At 47.2% G+C, this 16031-nt stretch overlaps 1 protein-coding gene across 1 annotated transcript; it reads right to left on the reverse strand.

Annotated features, from left to right (window-relative positions):
* Nucleotides 1-3960: 3960 nt before the first annotated feature.
* On the reverse strand, nucleotides 3961-4636 carry LOC125547484 (probable transcriptional regulator RABBIT EARS). Its single transcript, XM_048711343.1, has one exon. It carries the CDS (start codon nucleotides 4535-4537, stop codon nucleotides 4133-4135), a length of 405 nt encoding a protein of 134 aa, XP_048567300.1. The 5' UTR covers nucleotides 4538-4636; the 3' UTR covers nucleotides 3961-4132.
* Between the last annotated feature and the right edge of the window lie 11395 nt (nucleotides 4637-16031).

A 16031-nucleotide genomic window follows, 5' to 3' on the forward strand; every position in this document is an offset into this window, starting at 1 on the left:
TAACCAAAGTGCCTGATAGCTAGCTACATAACCAAAGTGCCTGATAGCTACACAACTACCCAAAGTGCCTGGAAGAGACACACAAACCAGCAACAAATGACAAGAATACAACACAACGTCCAGTTTCACAACGACCATGGAAACAAAAGCTGCAAAACTTGATCGCAGGTTTTCTTTTCTCGTTCTTTTTGCGAAGGTATATATCTGAGAAATCAACGAGGCAGAATTTGTTGTGAGTAACCTTGGAGTTGATGTCAAAAAAGCCTTGATGTAATTTTTATTATGTTTTGGGTACTTTGTCTTTATAATGAAATTTTGTACTCTCTACGATCCATATTAATCATCACTAATTTAATACAACTTTATACTAAATCAACGACAGTTTATATACTAAATTAATGACAATTAATACGGATCAGAGAGAGTAATACATATGAGTCCTTTTTGAGAGAAAAAACTCGGAGACAAGGGAAGACCATAGGTAATATTTTGGATGCCATGCAACAGAGTAGTATTGACCACTCGACTATCAGGCAGAAGATGAATGAACTAGATGAGCTTTTATACAGGGAAGAGATGTTGTGGTTGCAGCGCTCGCGTATAACTTGGCTCAAGGAGGGGGAGAGGAATACCAAGTATCTTCACCGGCGTGCTATTTGGCGTGCTAGAAGAAATCATATCCAGCGACTGAGGAAGGAGGACGGCTCCTGGTGTTCTGTCCCTTCAGATATGGAGTGTATGGCAGCATCCTATTTTAAAGAGGTGTATACAAAGGATCCTACATTACAGCCAGAGGTGATGCTAGATAGCATAGCAAGTAAGGTAACGAATGATATGAATGTGAAGCTTTGTGCCCCATTTACTGAAAGAGAAGTGTCCGACACGTTGTTTCAAATTGGTCCGTTGAAGGCACCAGGTCCAGATGGTTTTCCAGCTCATTTTTTCTAACGTAATTGGTTGGTGTTGAAGGAAAAGGTTGTGGAAGCAGTTTTGGAATTTTTTGTGACCGGAATCATGCCAGATGGGGTCAATGATACGGCAATAGTTCTCATCCCAAAGGTGCAACATCCAATCACCCTCAAGGATTTTAGGCCAATTAGCCTGCAATGTCATCTATAAAGTTGTTTCGAAATGTAGGGTCGACTCATATCTGACAACTCAATTATTGCTTTCGAATGTGTGCATTACATTCAGTCTTTGAAGGAAGGGGCTCCGGATTTTTGTGCATACAAATTGGATATATCTAAAGCCTACGATCGCGTTGACTGGGATTTTTTGGAGAAAGCCTTAATTAAGTGGGGTTTCTCCCATACTTGGGTTTCTCGCATTATGGCTTGTGTTAAGTCTGTTAATTACTCGGTGAAATTCAATGGCAAGTTACTGGAATCATATACGCCGACACGGGGTCTTCGTCAAGGTGATCCATTGTCTCCCTTCCTCTTCTTATTTGTTGCTGATGCCTTGTCTGCTCTAGTGAATAAGGCCATTATAGAGGAAGGTTTGGAGCCGGTGAAGATTTGTCGCAGGACCCAGGGATCTCTTACCTTTTATTTGCGGATGATTCACTTCTATTTTTTCGAGCCTCGAGACAGCAAGCGGCTGTGGTAAAATGTTTGTTGAACACTTATGCGTCATCGACGGGGCAAATTATAAACCCCTCAAAGTGTTCCATCCTTTTCTCTGACAATTGCTCAATGACAGTCATGAATGAGGTGAAGGATATTCTTGAAGTAACTCAGGAGGTTTTTGACCCTAAGTATCTAGGTCTTCTGGTCCTGGATGGGAGAAGATTTGAATCTATACTAGAGAGGTTAAGCAAAATTCTGGTTGATTGGAGTGAACAATACATGTCTTCTGGGAGTACGGAGATTTTGATTAAGTCTGTAGCTCAGGCAATACCCACTTATGTGATGAGCGTATTTCGACTGCCAGCGTCGATTTGTGATGAAATGACTCGCTTGATGCGACAGTACTGGTGGGGTGTTGAGAATGGCAAAAGAAAAATGTCATGGCTGAGTTGGGATAAGATGATTTTGCCAAAGTCCAAGGGTGGCATGGGATTTAGAGACATGCGTGCCTTTAACCAAGCTTTGTTGGCCAAACAAGCTTGGCGTTCACTCGAGTTTCCAGATAGCTTATGTTCTCGGCTACTTAGGGCGAAGTATTTCCCTAATGGAAATCTCATGGATACGGTGTTTACAGGTAATGCTTCCGCTGTTTGGAGAGGAATTGAACATGGGCTTGAGCTTGTAAAGAAGGGTTTCATATGGAGGGTGGGGTGTGGCTCTCAATCCGTACTTGGCGTGATCCATGGATTCCTCGGGGTCTGTCCTTTCGGCTAGTCACACCCAAACGTAATTGTCAACTAAACCGATTCTCGGATTTTTTGAACGGCAATGGGGTTTGGAACACACAGCTGGTCAGAGAACACTTTTGGCCTTTGGATGTTCAGGAATTTTTGAGAATCCGGACTTCTCTGCGAAGCCGTGAGGATTTCATTGCTTGGCAGCCGGAGAGGAACGGTAGATTTTCTGTTCGAAGCGCCTAGCATCTAGCTATGCAGCATCATGAGGAGCTTCATGCTGGTGAGGCTTCTAGCAGTGAGCCTGATGGAAATAGGCCTATATGTAGACCTGGCCATGGGCAGCCCGGCCCGAAAAAGCCCGACCCCGCTCGGCCCAACGCTGCTCCCGGGCCGGGCTCAGTCCTAGATTTTTAGCCCGGTGGCCTGGCCGGGCCGGGCCCATCATTTTTACAGTTTTCTGAAGGGGCCCGGCCCGAGGCCCGGCGGGCTTTTGCATGTTTGGGCCGGGCTTGGGCCCAAAAACTAGGCCTGATGGTCGGGCCGGGCCGGGCTCGGGCCCAGGTTTTATGGCTCGGGCTTGGCTAGGCCCGGCCTCAGGTTTGGCCAGGTATACCTATATGGAACCTGATTTGGCGGGCTGGAGTGCCGCAAAAAATGAAAATTCTTGCATGGAAGGCGGTCACTGGGGCACTAGCTACCCATAAGTGCATGCAATATAGGCACTTACGTACTAGTGCTACTTGCCCACTTTGTGGATTAGAAGAGGACAATTCTTTCCATGCACTAGTTGCGTGTACAGAGGCAAAGGCGTTGTGGAATGGCATGCGTTCTAGGTTGCCTTTGCCCGGGAATGAGTACTTGCTGGACAATGGAGAAGAGTGGCTGCTCAACGTACTTGCAAATTGTTCGGACAAAGTGCGGGATATGATAATTATGTTGGTCTGGCGAGCGTGGCAAGTTCTTACAGATTTAACACATGGTAAGGAAGCTGCTCCGGTGGAGGTCTCGGTAGAGTTTCTGGACAGTTATTTCAGATCAATTCAGCAGGCAAATAAATATAGTACAGAAGAAATTGTGAAAGGAAAAATGGGGAAGGAGGAGTGGTTGACGGTACCAACTAAGAAACCACAAGCGCTGTACAAACCGTGGCCACCGCCGATGTCGGGCAAGGTAGCTTTATCAGTGGATGGCTCCTTTTCGGCAGAAGACAGGTCAGCAGGTTCAGGCATGATACTTCGGAACTGGGACAGGAGTGTTATTTTCTCGGCACACGGTCACTTATTTCATTGCAACGATGCTCTTGAGGCGGAGCTACATGCTATAATGGAGGGGATGGCACTGTCTGTCGAGCATACTACTCTTCCGGTGGTTGTTCAATCGGATTTAACGACAGCACTATCTGTTCTAACTTCTAATGAGTTGGACCGATCGGCATATGGGCATCTCATCTTAGAGATTAAGGATCTGATGGTATGAAGGGAGTTTATTCCTATGAAAATTTCTAGGGACCAGAATAGAGTAGCAGATTATCTGGCAAATCATGATAGAACTAATCATAGTACGGCTTGTTGGCTTCGCAGAGGCCATCCATGTATAGCTGAACTTTTGTCGGCTGATTGTAACTCTACACTTTTGGAATAAAACTCCCATTTCACTCGAAAAAAAAGACCATAGGTAATAGAGACCAAAGTATATGTACAGTACGGGACGAACATGCGTGCTTGCAACCGAATACGTGTAGTGCGCGCGCACACACAAACTAGCTAGTTCAAGGAGGATAAGAAGATGGAAAGGAAGATAGTAAAAACGTACACACGAGTTAGCTAATTAAAGCTTGACGTTGAGATCAAGCTGCTGCAACTGCTTCTCGCCGTCGTCATCAAGGCGCGCATTTGGCCATCTCGCCGGCGCATTTGCCGCCGCGGTGGCCGGCCGGTCGCCGTGGTCGGATTGTAGGTAGAGGCGAGGGTTCCAGCTGCCGGCCCGCTCCTTCTTGTGCACATTCTGGTGGCCCCCCAACGCCTGAGACTTGAGGAACTTCTTGTCGCAGAAGAGGCACGAGAACAGCCGCCTCGATCTCGCTTCGCCGTCATGGCCACCAGGGCCGCCGTGGCCGGCAGCGGCGTCTCCTTCAGCCCAAAAGGAGGAGGAGGATGGTGGTGGTGATCTCATGGGGGCCAGCGTGAGGGACAGGTCTAGGGAAGCGGCTGCGCCATGGGGAGCCTGATCCATCGGAGAAGAGAGAGCCGGCCGGGGGAGAGATATTTGCCGGCCAGCAACTCTGCTTCTCCTGTGGTGGCTTCACTCTCTAGCTTAGCTTGGTAGCGTGCCACTCGCTAAATCTGGGAGCCGCGTTACGGCAGAGGGTCACCAAATATGTTGACTGAAGAGTATGTGTTGTTACTTGCTAGCTGTAAAGGAAGTTTGGATCTTTGTATCTTATGATGCATGCTGAAACGTGTTCGTTCACCGTATTAGAGTATATTATGATTGCAGCCACTAATTCATTTTTCTTTTTCTTGCACAAAGCGGATGGCAACGGAGATGTAGAGTGTTAGGCATATTTTACATGTCCGTGGATACAAGAATCCAGAGCCAGAGATGATTGAGAGGTATTTCATTATTTATTTTGATATAAAGGAGAAGATGAAGGAATTGGGTTCCAACCCTTGGGACAACGCTAATTATCAGAAGAAGGGGGCCAACGGGAACTCCATGATTGAGTTAACAGATGATGCAGGCATGGTGAACATGCTAGAGGAACTTGATGCTTATAAGAAAATCAGTTTGAATGTTAATTGGGGGAGAGCAACACAAACGAGAAGCCATGGGAGGCGAGCGTGGCGCGCGGCCGACTTGGACGTTGGACGTGCCGCGAGCTACCTCCATCGGCTGAGCCGGTCAGAAGAAGCGGCGCTGCCCAGTTCAGCAGTGAGAAAAATAGCCAGGAAAAACCACTGACGTGGCATGCCAGCTGGACCCGACAATTGTGACCCACCAGTCAGAATGCTCAAAAAAATTAAACGGGGTAAACTGTGGCAACATTTTTGCTAAATGGGGTAAAATGGATGAAATCTTGCTAAATGGGGTAATTAGTGTCAAAAATGTCAAAATAGGGGGTAAAAACCGGAATTCACTCTAAATTGTTCAAAGGTCAAAACCGCACCTGAACTATGTTTCCACTACACCAATGATTATGCCCGATCAAGGGGATTGCTGATTTACCTAAAAAGGGGGGTTGTGAGGTTAGTCGAGTCATGGCGATGTGCCGAAACTTCAAATCCATTTCTAGAGGATAGATTTACAAAGAGAGAGGGAGTAGCAACAAATCATAGCGTTGGCTCGATGTTTCCGGGCCTCGATAGCGAGGGTGGTGGTCATCTCTTAGAATTAACCTTGCTGTGACGGATCTTCTAGATGCCCTGGAGGATGCCAGTCATCATGGTGGAGCGAAACTTCAGAGGGGTACGGCAGGAGGGCGTGACGGTGAGTTCCGGCAACTTTGTGCGGACCAGAACTTCAATTGCCTGGGAGCTCGGGGCAATAGCGGTTATACACCTTTTCGTTTAGTTTTTGGAACTATCGATTTGATATTGTGTGTGTGTGTGTGTGTGTGTGTGTGTGTGTGTGTGTGTGTGTGTGTAAATAGGTTGTCAGAATAACATATTTATAAACATGTCACCTCAACATGCAACCATACACAGGAAAAGACACCTCGACAAGCAGTTGTGCGCAGGAAAAAGGCTCTTTATTCCCATTGATTCAATAATTATTTTACCAATATGCAATAATCAGTACAATAAAACCGTATATATTTTCAGTTTCACTTTCAGGCAACCAAATCTCAGTAAAAGATATTTCAGCCAATTCTCACAGGAATGCATGGGTATTCTCTAGTTTCATTGATACACGATTCAAGGAGCATTGATATAGATGTAATTATTTTAGCTATCTAAGAGCATACTCCATGATGGTATGCTATGTACATTTTCCCTTTTGTTTTCCTACTCCAAAGTGCAATCACATATGGCTCGTATTCCGCTGCACCCGCTTTCACCCTCATACTCATGGTGGCATACTCCATGATTCAAGCGTTTTCTTAAAGGAATTTTATTGACTCAAACACCGCGTCGAGACGATACTGAAAACATTGAGTACATACTTGACGTGTGCATAACAAGATGCAAATTGCTAAGCTTTGGTATATATCGCTTTGTTTAAAATGGATTTTTTTTAAAAATAATTTAGGACCTACTCGCATCCTATTTCATATTTTAGGAAAGTTAAAGTATAAAATATAGCTATGACACGTGGATCATGTGGATAGTTACGTGGCAGGCTGAAGCCATTACTCTAACGACAATGTGCCAAGTGTTTTGATCAATTGAAGGGCTTAATGACCATGACTATGTCTCCAAAGCGCATGTCCTTAGAGGTATACACATGAAGACTTCCCGGCTATCATGGATAAGGTCAGACTGACTCCAGTAAGGGAGCGGCGACAACAACACATCGACAGCTTGTTGTGGCAACGGTAATGGTCACTCAGTGGTCCAAGGACCTTGATGTATTTTATATTATGTTTGGGCTACTTTGTAGTTCTGATGAACTTTATAATAAATAAACCCAGGCCTTCTTCGCAAAAGAAAAGACTGCGATGTACCATCAAAATCTCGACACGTATGCCTAGGTTGCTTATAGTTTTCAAATTGTAGTCCTGACAAAGTCGCACCACTAGAATAGGATCTTCATCAACATCATTAGCATATATAAGTCTTGTCTTTTTGTCCTCTTCGTTCAATCTAGCCAAGGTGCCAAGACATGCATGTACCATATGTCGGCACATAACAAGAAAACGTATAGATGGCCAAAAGGAGATGCCTCCACAAACGTACTCATCAGATGTGTCGTCGTCGGTTAGTACGGTCTGACAAGGTCTGAATTATGACTCGGCCTGTCCCGTCATGCATGCCAAGACACCCACTTCACTTCAGCTGGCATACTTTGCTCAAGTCTCAATCTCAATCTATAGTATACATCGTCCTTTCTAAGAAATGTACTATGCATCAACTGTGCACACACAGTGCCCGATCTTGGCCTCCTGGACCGCTGGACGTACGACAGCACTGCTGGCTCATCTATCAGCGCTGGCAACGGATACATGCATGATACTATTATACTTAGGACGAAGGGATTTATTATTTCCTCTGGTGTTAGCTTTATTCTTACTGGCAAAGTGCCCGTGTTTTGCTATGAAGCTATGTAAAAAGGAGTTAAACCACCAACTTAGGAGATCTTCGGTATCATTGTGTTGTTAACGGTTAAAAAGAGGAGCAAAAATATAACAAATGATCATGCTGGAATTTTCAGAGAACCTTAAGCAATTGAGCAGTTTAAACATGCTAAAATTTGCCTAAGCAATTATAGTAGGTCATTTGCAAAATAGTAGGACCTTTCCAAGATGTAAAGTTAGATAACATTCCCAGTTCTAAAATATGGGAGAATGGGAATGGAAATTTTGATTTGGAATAGAAACTAAAACCAAGAGAATTATTTTTGAGCTACATTTGTTGAGTTTTTTATAGGTGTGTTATGCTGACAAATAATAATGTGTTTGTTTATTTATGTTCGATTGACATGTGCGTAAAAGTACATTTGTTTATTTTTGTTCTTAGAAGATTGTTAGCCCCAAATGTGGGTACAAATATATGAGTTTATTTATTATGTTGGCCCCATACGTGAACTCACCACCAACTCCAACCTTTATAAGCAGGAAAGATTTATACTCGTTGAAGTCAAGTGTGTGCTTTACTCGTTTTAGCTTCATTGTTCATCCAGAAAAGTGAGACCATATATATGTGTCTGCTATCAGGCATGTCGCTAAGAAAGGAAGACATGAGTGCCTCTTAGTGATACCACATCTAAAGTGATGTTATGTCAAAGTACCAGGTTGATCATCATGATGCCTGAGTAGATTCTCTCTCCCGACCCTCTCGCGCCGCCACCCAGGGTGACGCCAGGGGGACCAACTCCTCGTGCCGCCAGCCCTCCCGCGAGGCAGATCTCTGCCGCCGCTGCCGTCGGCACTAGCCGCGGTGGTGGCGGCGCGTGGCGCCTAAAGGGCTAGGGCAGGAGGGAAGCGGCGGATCTCCCATCAGGCGGCTGGGGCGCCTCGCGCGGGGTGTCTTCGTGCGGCAGCTACAGCGGCGTCCTGGCTGTGCGGCGACCGCCGGCGAACCCATGGCTGGCGAGGTCCTCCAGTGGATTCTCCGCCATGCGATAGGCGGCGGCGGTGGCCATGGATCTCGCGTCCCGGCTAGATCCGTCGTGGTTTGGCTATGGCCGGTTGGCGGCGCGTGATGGGGCTGGGGTGGGGCGGCCGGTGGTCCTCAACCGGCTTTCCGACGACACCATACGTCTACATGGCGAGGGTGTGCTCGGATCCAGTCAGCGGTGCTATCATGGTGGCGCTACTTCCGTTGAAAATTGCACCGACTTTGGTCATGGCGGACGATGACGGCATCTCCAACGCCCCCTGTTGAGGCATTGTCATTGCAAATTGTGTCAACATGATCAGGATGTTTCGGGGGAAACCCTAGATCTGGGTCTATCGGATCAGACAATGACGACGCCTTCCGTGTCGTGCTCCCTCCTGAGGGCATCCTTTTGGAGAAGGAGCTGGCTGGAGGGGACGAGGAGGAGTGGTGTTTCATCTACCGCCTGGCCGGCGAAGAATCCCGACGACATGTGTTGGATATTTCTTCTTCTAAAAGGACTTCTATATTGCTATGTTCTTTCAACTTGTGGATACCATTTTGATCTAAGTGATCTGGTTCTTACAAAATTGGTGTCTAGCATGTTCGCTTGAAGTTCAAGCAAGCAGAGTATGAACCTATGAGATAGTTTAGATTCTCACTAAATATCATGGTTATTCATTGCAATTTTAGGATCTCATAATGTGATTCCCAATTACTTTTAACTAATATAATTCATATATGATTATTTTCTGTAATGTGTGAAACATTTTCAGGGACCATCTTTCTAATGTTTGATTACCATTTTTTTGACAACTGATTTCAGTACCACTTGTAATAATTTCTTAGGTGATTCCTGGACAATTACACTCCCTTATTTTTGGAATTAGTAACACCAATGAGTTAATATAACACTGACATTTTTGGTAGTTTTTTTTCTAGCTCTTACATAGCAGATGGGATCATTCACCAGCACACTCAAGCAGAAGCAGCAATAGAAGACACATATGTGCGATGTATTGAAGAGAATGACGTCTCTACAATCTGGACGTTGCCCAGATAGTAGAGATCATAACAACAGGAGAATCATGGGTAAGGTGTCCCTTTCATGTCAATCCTTCTTAGAAGGGATGCAACCTATTAGTAACTGTTGGGGAACGTAGTAATTTCAAAAAAAATCCTACGCATACGCAGGATCATGGTGATGCATAGCAACGAGAGGGGAGAGTGTCGTCCACGTACCCTCGTAGACCGTTTAGCGGAAGCGTTATGAAAACGCGGTTGATGTAGTCGTACGTCTTCACGATCGACTGATCCTTAGTACCGAACGTACGGCACCTCCGCGTTCAGCACACGTTCAGCTCGGTGACGTCCCGCGAACTCACGATCCAGTAGAGCTCGGGGAACAGTTTCGTCAGCACGATGGCGTGGTGACGATGTTGATGAAGCTAGCGCAGCAGGGCTTCGCCTAAACACCGCTACAGTATGATCGAGGTGGATTATGGTGGAGGGGGGGGGGCACCGCACACGGCTGAGAGAGATCTTTGTGATCAACTTGTGTGTCTAGAGGTGCCCCCTGCCCCTGTATATAAAGGAGCAAGGGGGAGGCCGGCCGGCCCTTGTTGGCGCGCTTAGGAGGAGGAATCCTCCTCCTAGTAGGAGTAGGATTCCTCCCTTTCCTACTCCTACTAGGAGGGGGAAAGGCAGGGAGAGAAAGAGAAGGAAAGGGGGGCGCCGCCCCCCTTCTCCTAGTCCAATTCGGACAGGGGGAAGGGGGCACGCTGCCTGCCCTAGGCCGACCCCTCTCTCTTTCCCTTATGGCCCAACAAGGCCCATTAGTCCTCGGAGGGTTCCGGTAACCCCTCCGGTACTCTGGTAAAATCCCGATTTCACCCGGAACTATTCCGATGTCCAAATGTATGCTTTCAATATATCAATCTTTATGTCTCGACCATTTTGAGACTCCTCGTCATGTCCGTGATCACATCCGGGACTCCGAACTACCTTTGGTACATCAAAACATATAAACTCATAAAACCGATCGTCACAGAACTTTAAGCGTGCGGACCCTATGGGTTCGAGAACTATGTAGACATGACCGAGACACGTATCTGGTCAATAACCAATAGCGGAACCTAGATGCTCATATTGCACTACTAGGAAAAGGGCTATAGATGGAAATGACACTAATGGCGCACCAGACATATGGTGCGCCATTACTATATACTAATGGTGCACCATCTGTTGGTGCGCCATTAGTGTGGAAGACACTGATGGCGCACCAGGCACACGGTGCGCCACTAGTAACAAAATGTTTTTTTTCATTTTTTCAAACATACTAATGGCGCATCTGGGCAGAGTGCGCCATTAGTAGTTAGAACTACTAATGGCGCACCAGCCATAGAGTGCGCCACTACTATATTTTTTTTACTTTTTTGCAAAACTACTAATGGCGCACCGTTGCATAGTGCGCCATTACTAGTTATGCCACGGTGCGCCATTAGTATAATTTTTTTTTCTTTTTTGCAAAACTACTAATGGCGCATGTCTGTGTGATGCGCCATTAGTATGTTGGGTTACTAATGGCGCATGTCTCTGTGGTGCGCCATTAGTAACCTGGGACCAGCTAGATATTTTTGGACGGTCACACCTACACACTCACTTTCCCCACTTCATTCCCCCCACCTCCTTCTCTAAGCTTGTCGGCTGCCTCCTCCTCCTCACCTCATTTGCACCATAGATTCATCAAAATTAAGTGTTGAAATTACCTTTTTTTGATAGGTAAGTAAGGGGAAAGCTATCTTCATGTTGTAGATCTACTTTTTTTTTCCTAGCTCGCTCCAACAACGTGCACATGCACTTTTTGTGGCCTAGCTAGATCTATGTATGTTTGTGGTGTTGCATATGTTTGTGGTGTTGCATATATGTTTGTGTTTGCAGGTACCGGTATTTGAAATGCGATAGTTGCCAATATTTTGCCGGAATGTTGATTCATTTCCGTTTCGGCGAGAATTTTGGCACTATGCATTCTTTTTGGTCCTATTTTTAGGGAAAGTCATGCCAAATTTTTTCTTGCTTCTAAAATATCGTTTTGCTCTACCCCGCAGGCGACCATGGTCCGCACGATGACCGAAGGCATCGTGAATAGGTTTTTAAGCTCCGCGAAGGCCGAGATGGTTTAAAAGAACGAGACGGAGATAAGATGTCCGTGTCGAAGATGCAAGCTGAAGAGCCTTATTGCGGATCCGGATTCCGGGTAGGTGCGAGACCACCTGCTCTTGCGTGGTTTCATGGATGGCTATCGGTGGCAAGGTGATGAAGATGACTATGAAGTCGTCCATGGGGGCCGGGCAAGAAATGAGGAAGGGCAGCAAGACAACCACCGCGGCTCGGGCGGGCGAGAAGACGAAGAATCTCCAGGACATGATCACGACGGTGATGCTGTACACAGTCATCATGTAGAAGATGCCGGGCATGATGATGAGGAAGATGCCGGAGCAGACGAAGGGCATGATCATGAAGATCTAGATGCCGGAGGAGCAGACGACGATGGACCATCGATGGGCTGGGTGCAGGACCCTCATATTCAAGAGCTGCTTCTCAAGAAGACGGATAACGCAAGGGCTGACGCCCGAGAGAAAGCCAAGCTAGATCAACTGGAGATAGACGCGGTTACTCCATTGTATGAAGGATGCAGACCCGAGGATACCCGCTTGAAAGTAACGCTCATGGCTTTGGAGATGAAGGTAAAACACAAAATGACCGACGCATGCTTTGACGAGAACATGTCATTCTGGCACGAATGTCTTCCCAAGGGGAACAAGTGCCCGACCAGTTTCGAGGAGGCGAAGAAAGTCGTGTGTCCTCTGGATTTACCGCTCGTGAAATACTATGTGTGCATGAACAATTGCATCATTTATCGGGGTGAGCACGCGGAGTCTACCACATGTCCGGTGTGTGGCGTCACTCGATACAAGAAGAGGAAGAAAGCTCCTCGAAAAGTGGTGTGGTACTTTCCGATCACTCCTCGTCTGCAGCGGTATTTCGCGGACCCTAAGGTAGCAAAGCTCCTGCGTTGGCACGCGGATAGGGAGGAGAAGAAGCGAGAAGATGACGCAAATGATCCAGAGATAAATAAAAAAGACAAGATGCTGAGTCACCCTAAGGATGGGAGCCAGTGGCAAGCGTTGAACTTCGAACACCCAGAATTTGGGAAGGATCCAAGGAACATCGTGCTGGGCGCGAGCACCGATGGAGTCAATCCGTTTGGCAGCCAGAGAAGCACACATAGCACCTGGCCTGTGTTTGTGTGGATGTACAACCTTCCCCCTGGTTGTGCATGAAGAGGAAGTACATTCACATCAGTATGCTAATTGAAGGGCCGAAACAACCAGGGAACGACATCAATCTATATCTGGGGCTGCTGAAAGAGGAGCTAGACACGCTGTGGAAAATGCCAGCCAATACGTGGGACGCCGCAGAGAAAGAATATTTCCCTATGAGAGCCGCACTGCTCACGACGGTGCACGACTATCTCGGTTACGGATATCTCGCGGGGCAGGTGGTCCACGGATTTTCTGGATGCGTCAGGTGCATGGATGACACAACATATCGCCAGCTAGATAGAGATCCCGGGTCTTCGAAAACCGTGTTCATGGGACATCGAAGGTGGCTTCGCGACGATGACCCATGGAGGAAACGCAAGGATCTGTTCGATGGTGAAACCGAACTCCGAAGACGCCCGCGTACGAGGAACGGCGAGGAAATAGACGGGCTGTTGAAAAATTTGAAAGATTGCCCACTGCCGGGAAAGAAGCAAAAGGCGCCAGAGCCGGGAAAGAAGCGAAAGGCGCCAGAGCCGCTGCTGAAGGTATGGAAAACGAGGTCTGTTTTCTGGGACTTGCCGTACTGGAAGATCCACCGTGTGCCTCACAGCCTTGATGCCATGCATATCACGAAGAACATGTGCGAGAGTCTGCTTGGTACCCTGCTCAACATGCCAGAGAGGACCAAAGATGGGACGAAAGCAAGGGCAGACTTGAAATCAATGGGCATCAGGCAGGAGCTTCATGCTAATGATGATGATGATGAGGCGAAGCAGGACACAGAAAGTCGTCGCAAAGGCAAAAAGGCCAAGAAGACCGGAAATGACTACCCTCCCGCGTGCTTCACTCTAAGTCAGGAGGAGATCGAGCAGTTTTTCACCTGCCTCGTAGGAGTAAAACTTCCTTACGGTTACGCGGGGAAGATAAGCAGATACCTAGACCCAACGAAGCAGAAGTTCAGCGGGATGAAGTCTCGCGACCGTCACGTGCTGATGACGCAGATACTTCCAGTTGCAATCCGTGGGATCATGGACGCGCACGTCCGTGAAACGCTATTTGGCCTATGCAACTTTTTCGACGTCATCTCTCGGAAGTCGGTTGGCGTGAGGCAACTCAGAAGGCTACAGGAAGAGATCGTGGTGATACTATGCGAGCTTGATATGTACTTCCCGCCCGCATTCTTCGACGTTATGGTGCATCTGCTGGTCCATATCGTGGAGGATATCATCGAACTTGGGCCGACGTTCCTGCACAGCATGATGCCGTTCGAAAGGATGAATGGTGTCATCAAAGGATACGTTCGCAACATGTCACGTCTAGAGGGAAGTATAGCCAGGGGCTTTCTGACCGAAGAGTGCATCTCCTACTGCACGAATTATCTAGGCATCGAGAACCCCGTTGGTCTGCCCGTCAACAGGCACCTCGGCAGGCTCGCTAGATGGGGTCACCGTGAGGGTCGCCGCGAAATGCATGTCGACTTCGAGGGTCGACTCGCCGACTTTGAAAGAGCAAACCTAGTCGCGCTACAACACATAGACGTGGTCGATCCTTGGGTGGTAGAGCACAAAACCTTTATTGAGAAGACGTACAATGACCGAGGCCAACAGCGGACGGACGGAGATATAATCAAAGAGCACAACTCATGTTTCACGCGTTGGTTCAAGCAGAAGCTTCTGTCGTACCCTTTACATGAGGATTCTTCCGTGGAAGAACAACTCATATTCGCCTTGTCACAGGGCGCCGAGCACAACCTGATGACCTATGAGGCGTACGATATCAACGGCTACACATTCTACAGCGAGGACAAGGACATGAAGAGCGATGGTTATCAGAACTCCGGGGTAACGATGGAATCCTACACCGGTAACGACAAGGACAGATACTACGGAAGGATCGAGGAGATCTGGGAGCTGAGCTACGCTGGAGAGAAGGTCCCGATGTTCCGTGTCAGATGGGCCAAGAGCGTCCTAAAAGAAGACCGGTATTTCACCACCATGGTTATACCCGAAGCCAAATCCAAGACCGCGGGCGCAAACGTCACCACGAAAAATGAGCCATGGGTACTGGCTTCCCAAGTGGACCAATGCTTCTTCATTACCGACCCGTCAAAGCCCAGTCATGTTGTCGTGAGGAGAGGCAAAAGGAAGATCATCAGAATGAATGGAGTAGCCAATGAGCAAGACTTCGACAAGTACAGCGACCCGAAGATCGAACATGACGACGACGATGAAGTAGCAGCATACACCACAAGAAGAAGCAGGACCACCCTACCTAAAGGACGTCCGTTCCAGAGAAGAACTCCATTTGCGAAAAAAAAGGGCAAGAAGATTATGAAAAGATAGCTAGCTAAGATCGACTGTATTTAAATCGCAGTCTTCATTTCTCGGTTGTATTTCACGGGCACTTTTTGATATCATGAATATTTTTAAATTTCATGGGCACGTTTTGAATTCATGAATATTTTTTCAAATTTGATGATATTTTTTCATATTCAATATGATAAAATATTGAATATTCATGAGGACACTCGATCTCGATCCCCCTCCATCTCGATCTCGATCCCCCCTCCATCTTGATCTCGATCCCACCCGCACCCTCCCCCGCTAGCTCCACCACCGACGACGACCCACCACACCCTCCCCCGCTCCACCCCGCACCCTCCCCCGCTCCCGGTGAGCTCCGGCGCCTCCTCTCCCCTCTTCATTTTTTTAAAAAATAATAATGAAAAAGTGTAGACTATAATTGTTGTTAAACAACAATTGTTACTGTTTTTATAGAAAAATATTACTGTTTCATATTCATATTCATTTTCTAAAAAATTATTACATGCAACAAAAAAAATTACTTATGGCGCACCTCTGGCTGGTGCGCCATTGCTATATATAAAAAAGATTACTAATGGCGCACCTCTGCCTGGTGCGCCATTGCTATGTAAAAAAAAGATTACTAATGGCGCACCTCTGCCTAGTGCGCCATTGCTATGTAAAAAAAAGATTACTAATGGCGCACCGACCGCGGGTGCTCCATTAGTAAGATTCCTCCCTAGCTAATTCCCTCCCTCTCGCCAGATCCCCTTCGTCCCTCTCCCTCGCCCCCCTAGCTAATTCTCCCCGCTGCCCCGACCCACGCCGCCGCCGCCCCCGCGCC

Source organism: Triticum urartu, chromosome 3 (assembly GCF_003073215.2).
Source record: "Triticum urartu cultivar G1812 chromosome 3, Tu2.1, whole genome shotgun sequence".
In the NCBI taxonomy this organism is placed as follows: Eukaryota; Viridiplantae; Streptophyta; class Magnoliopsida; order Poales; family Poaceae; genus Triticum; species Triticum urartu.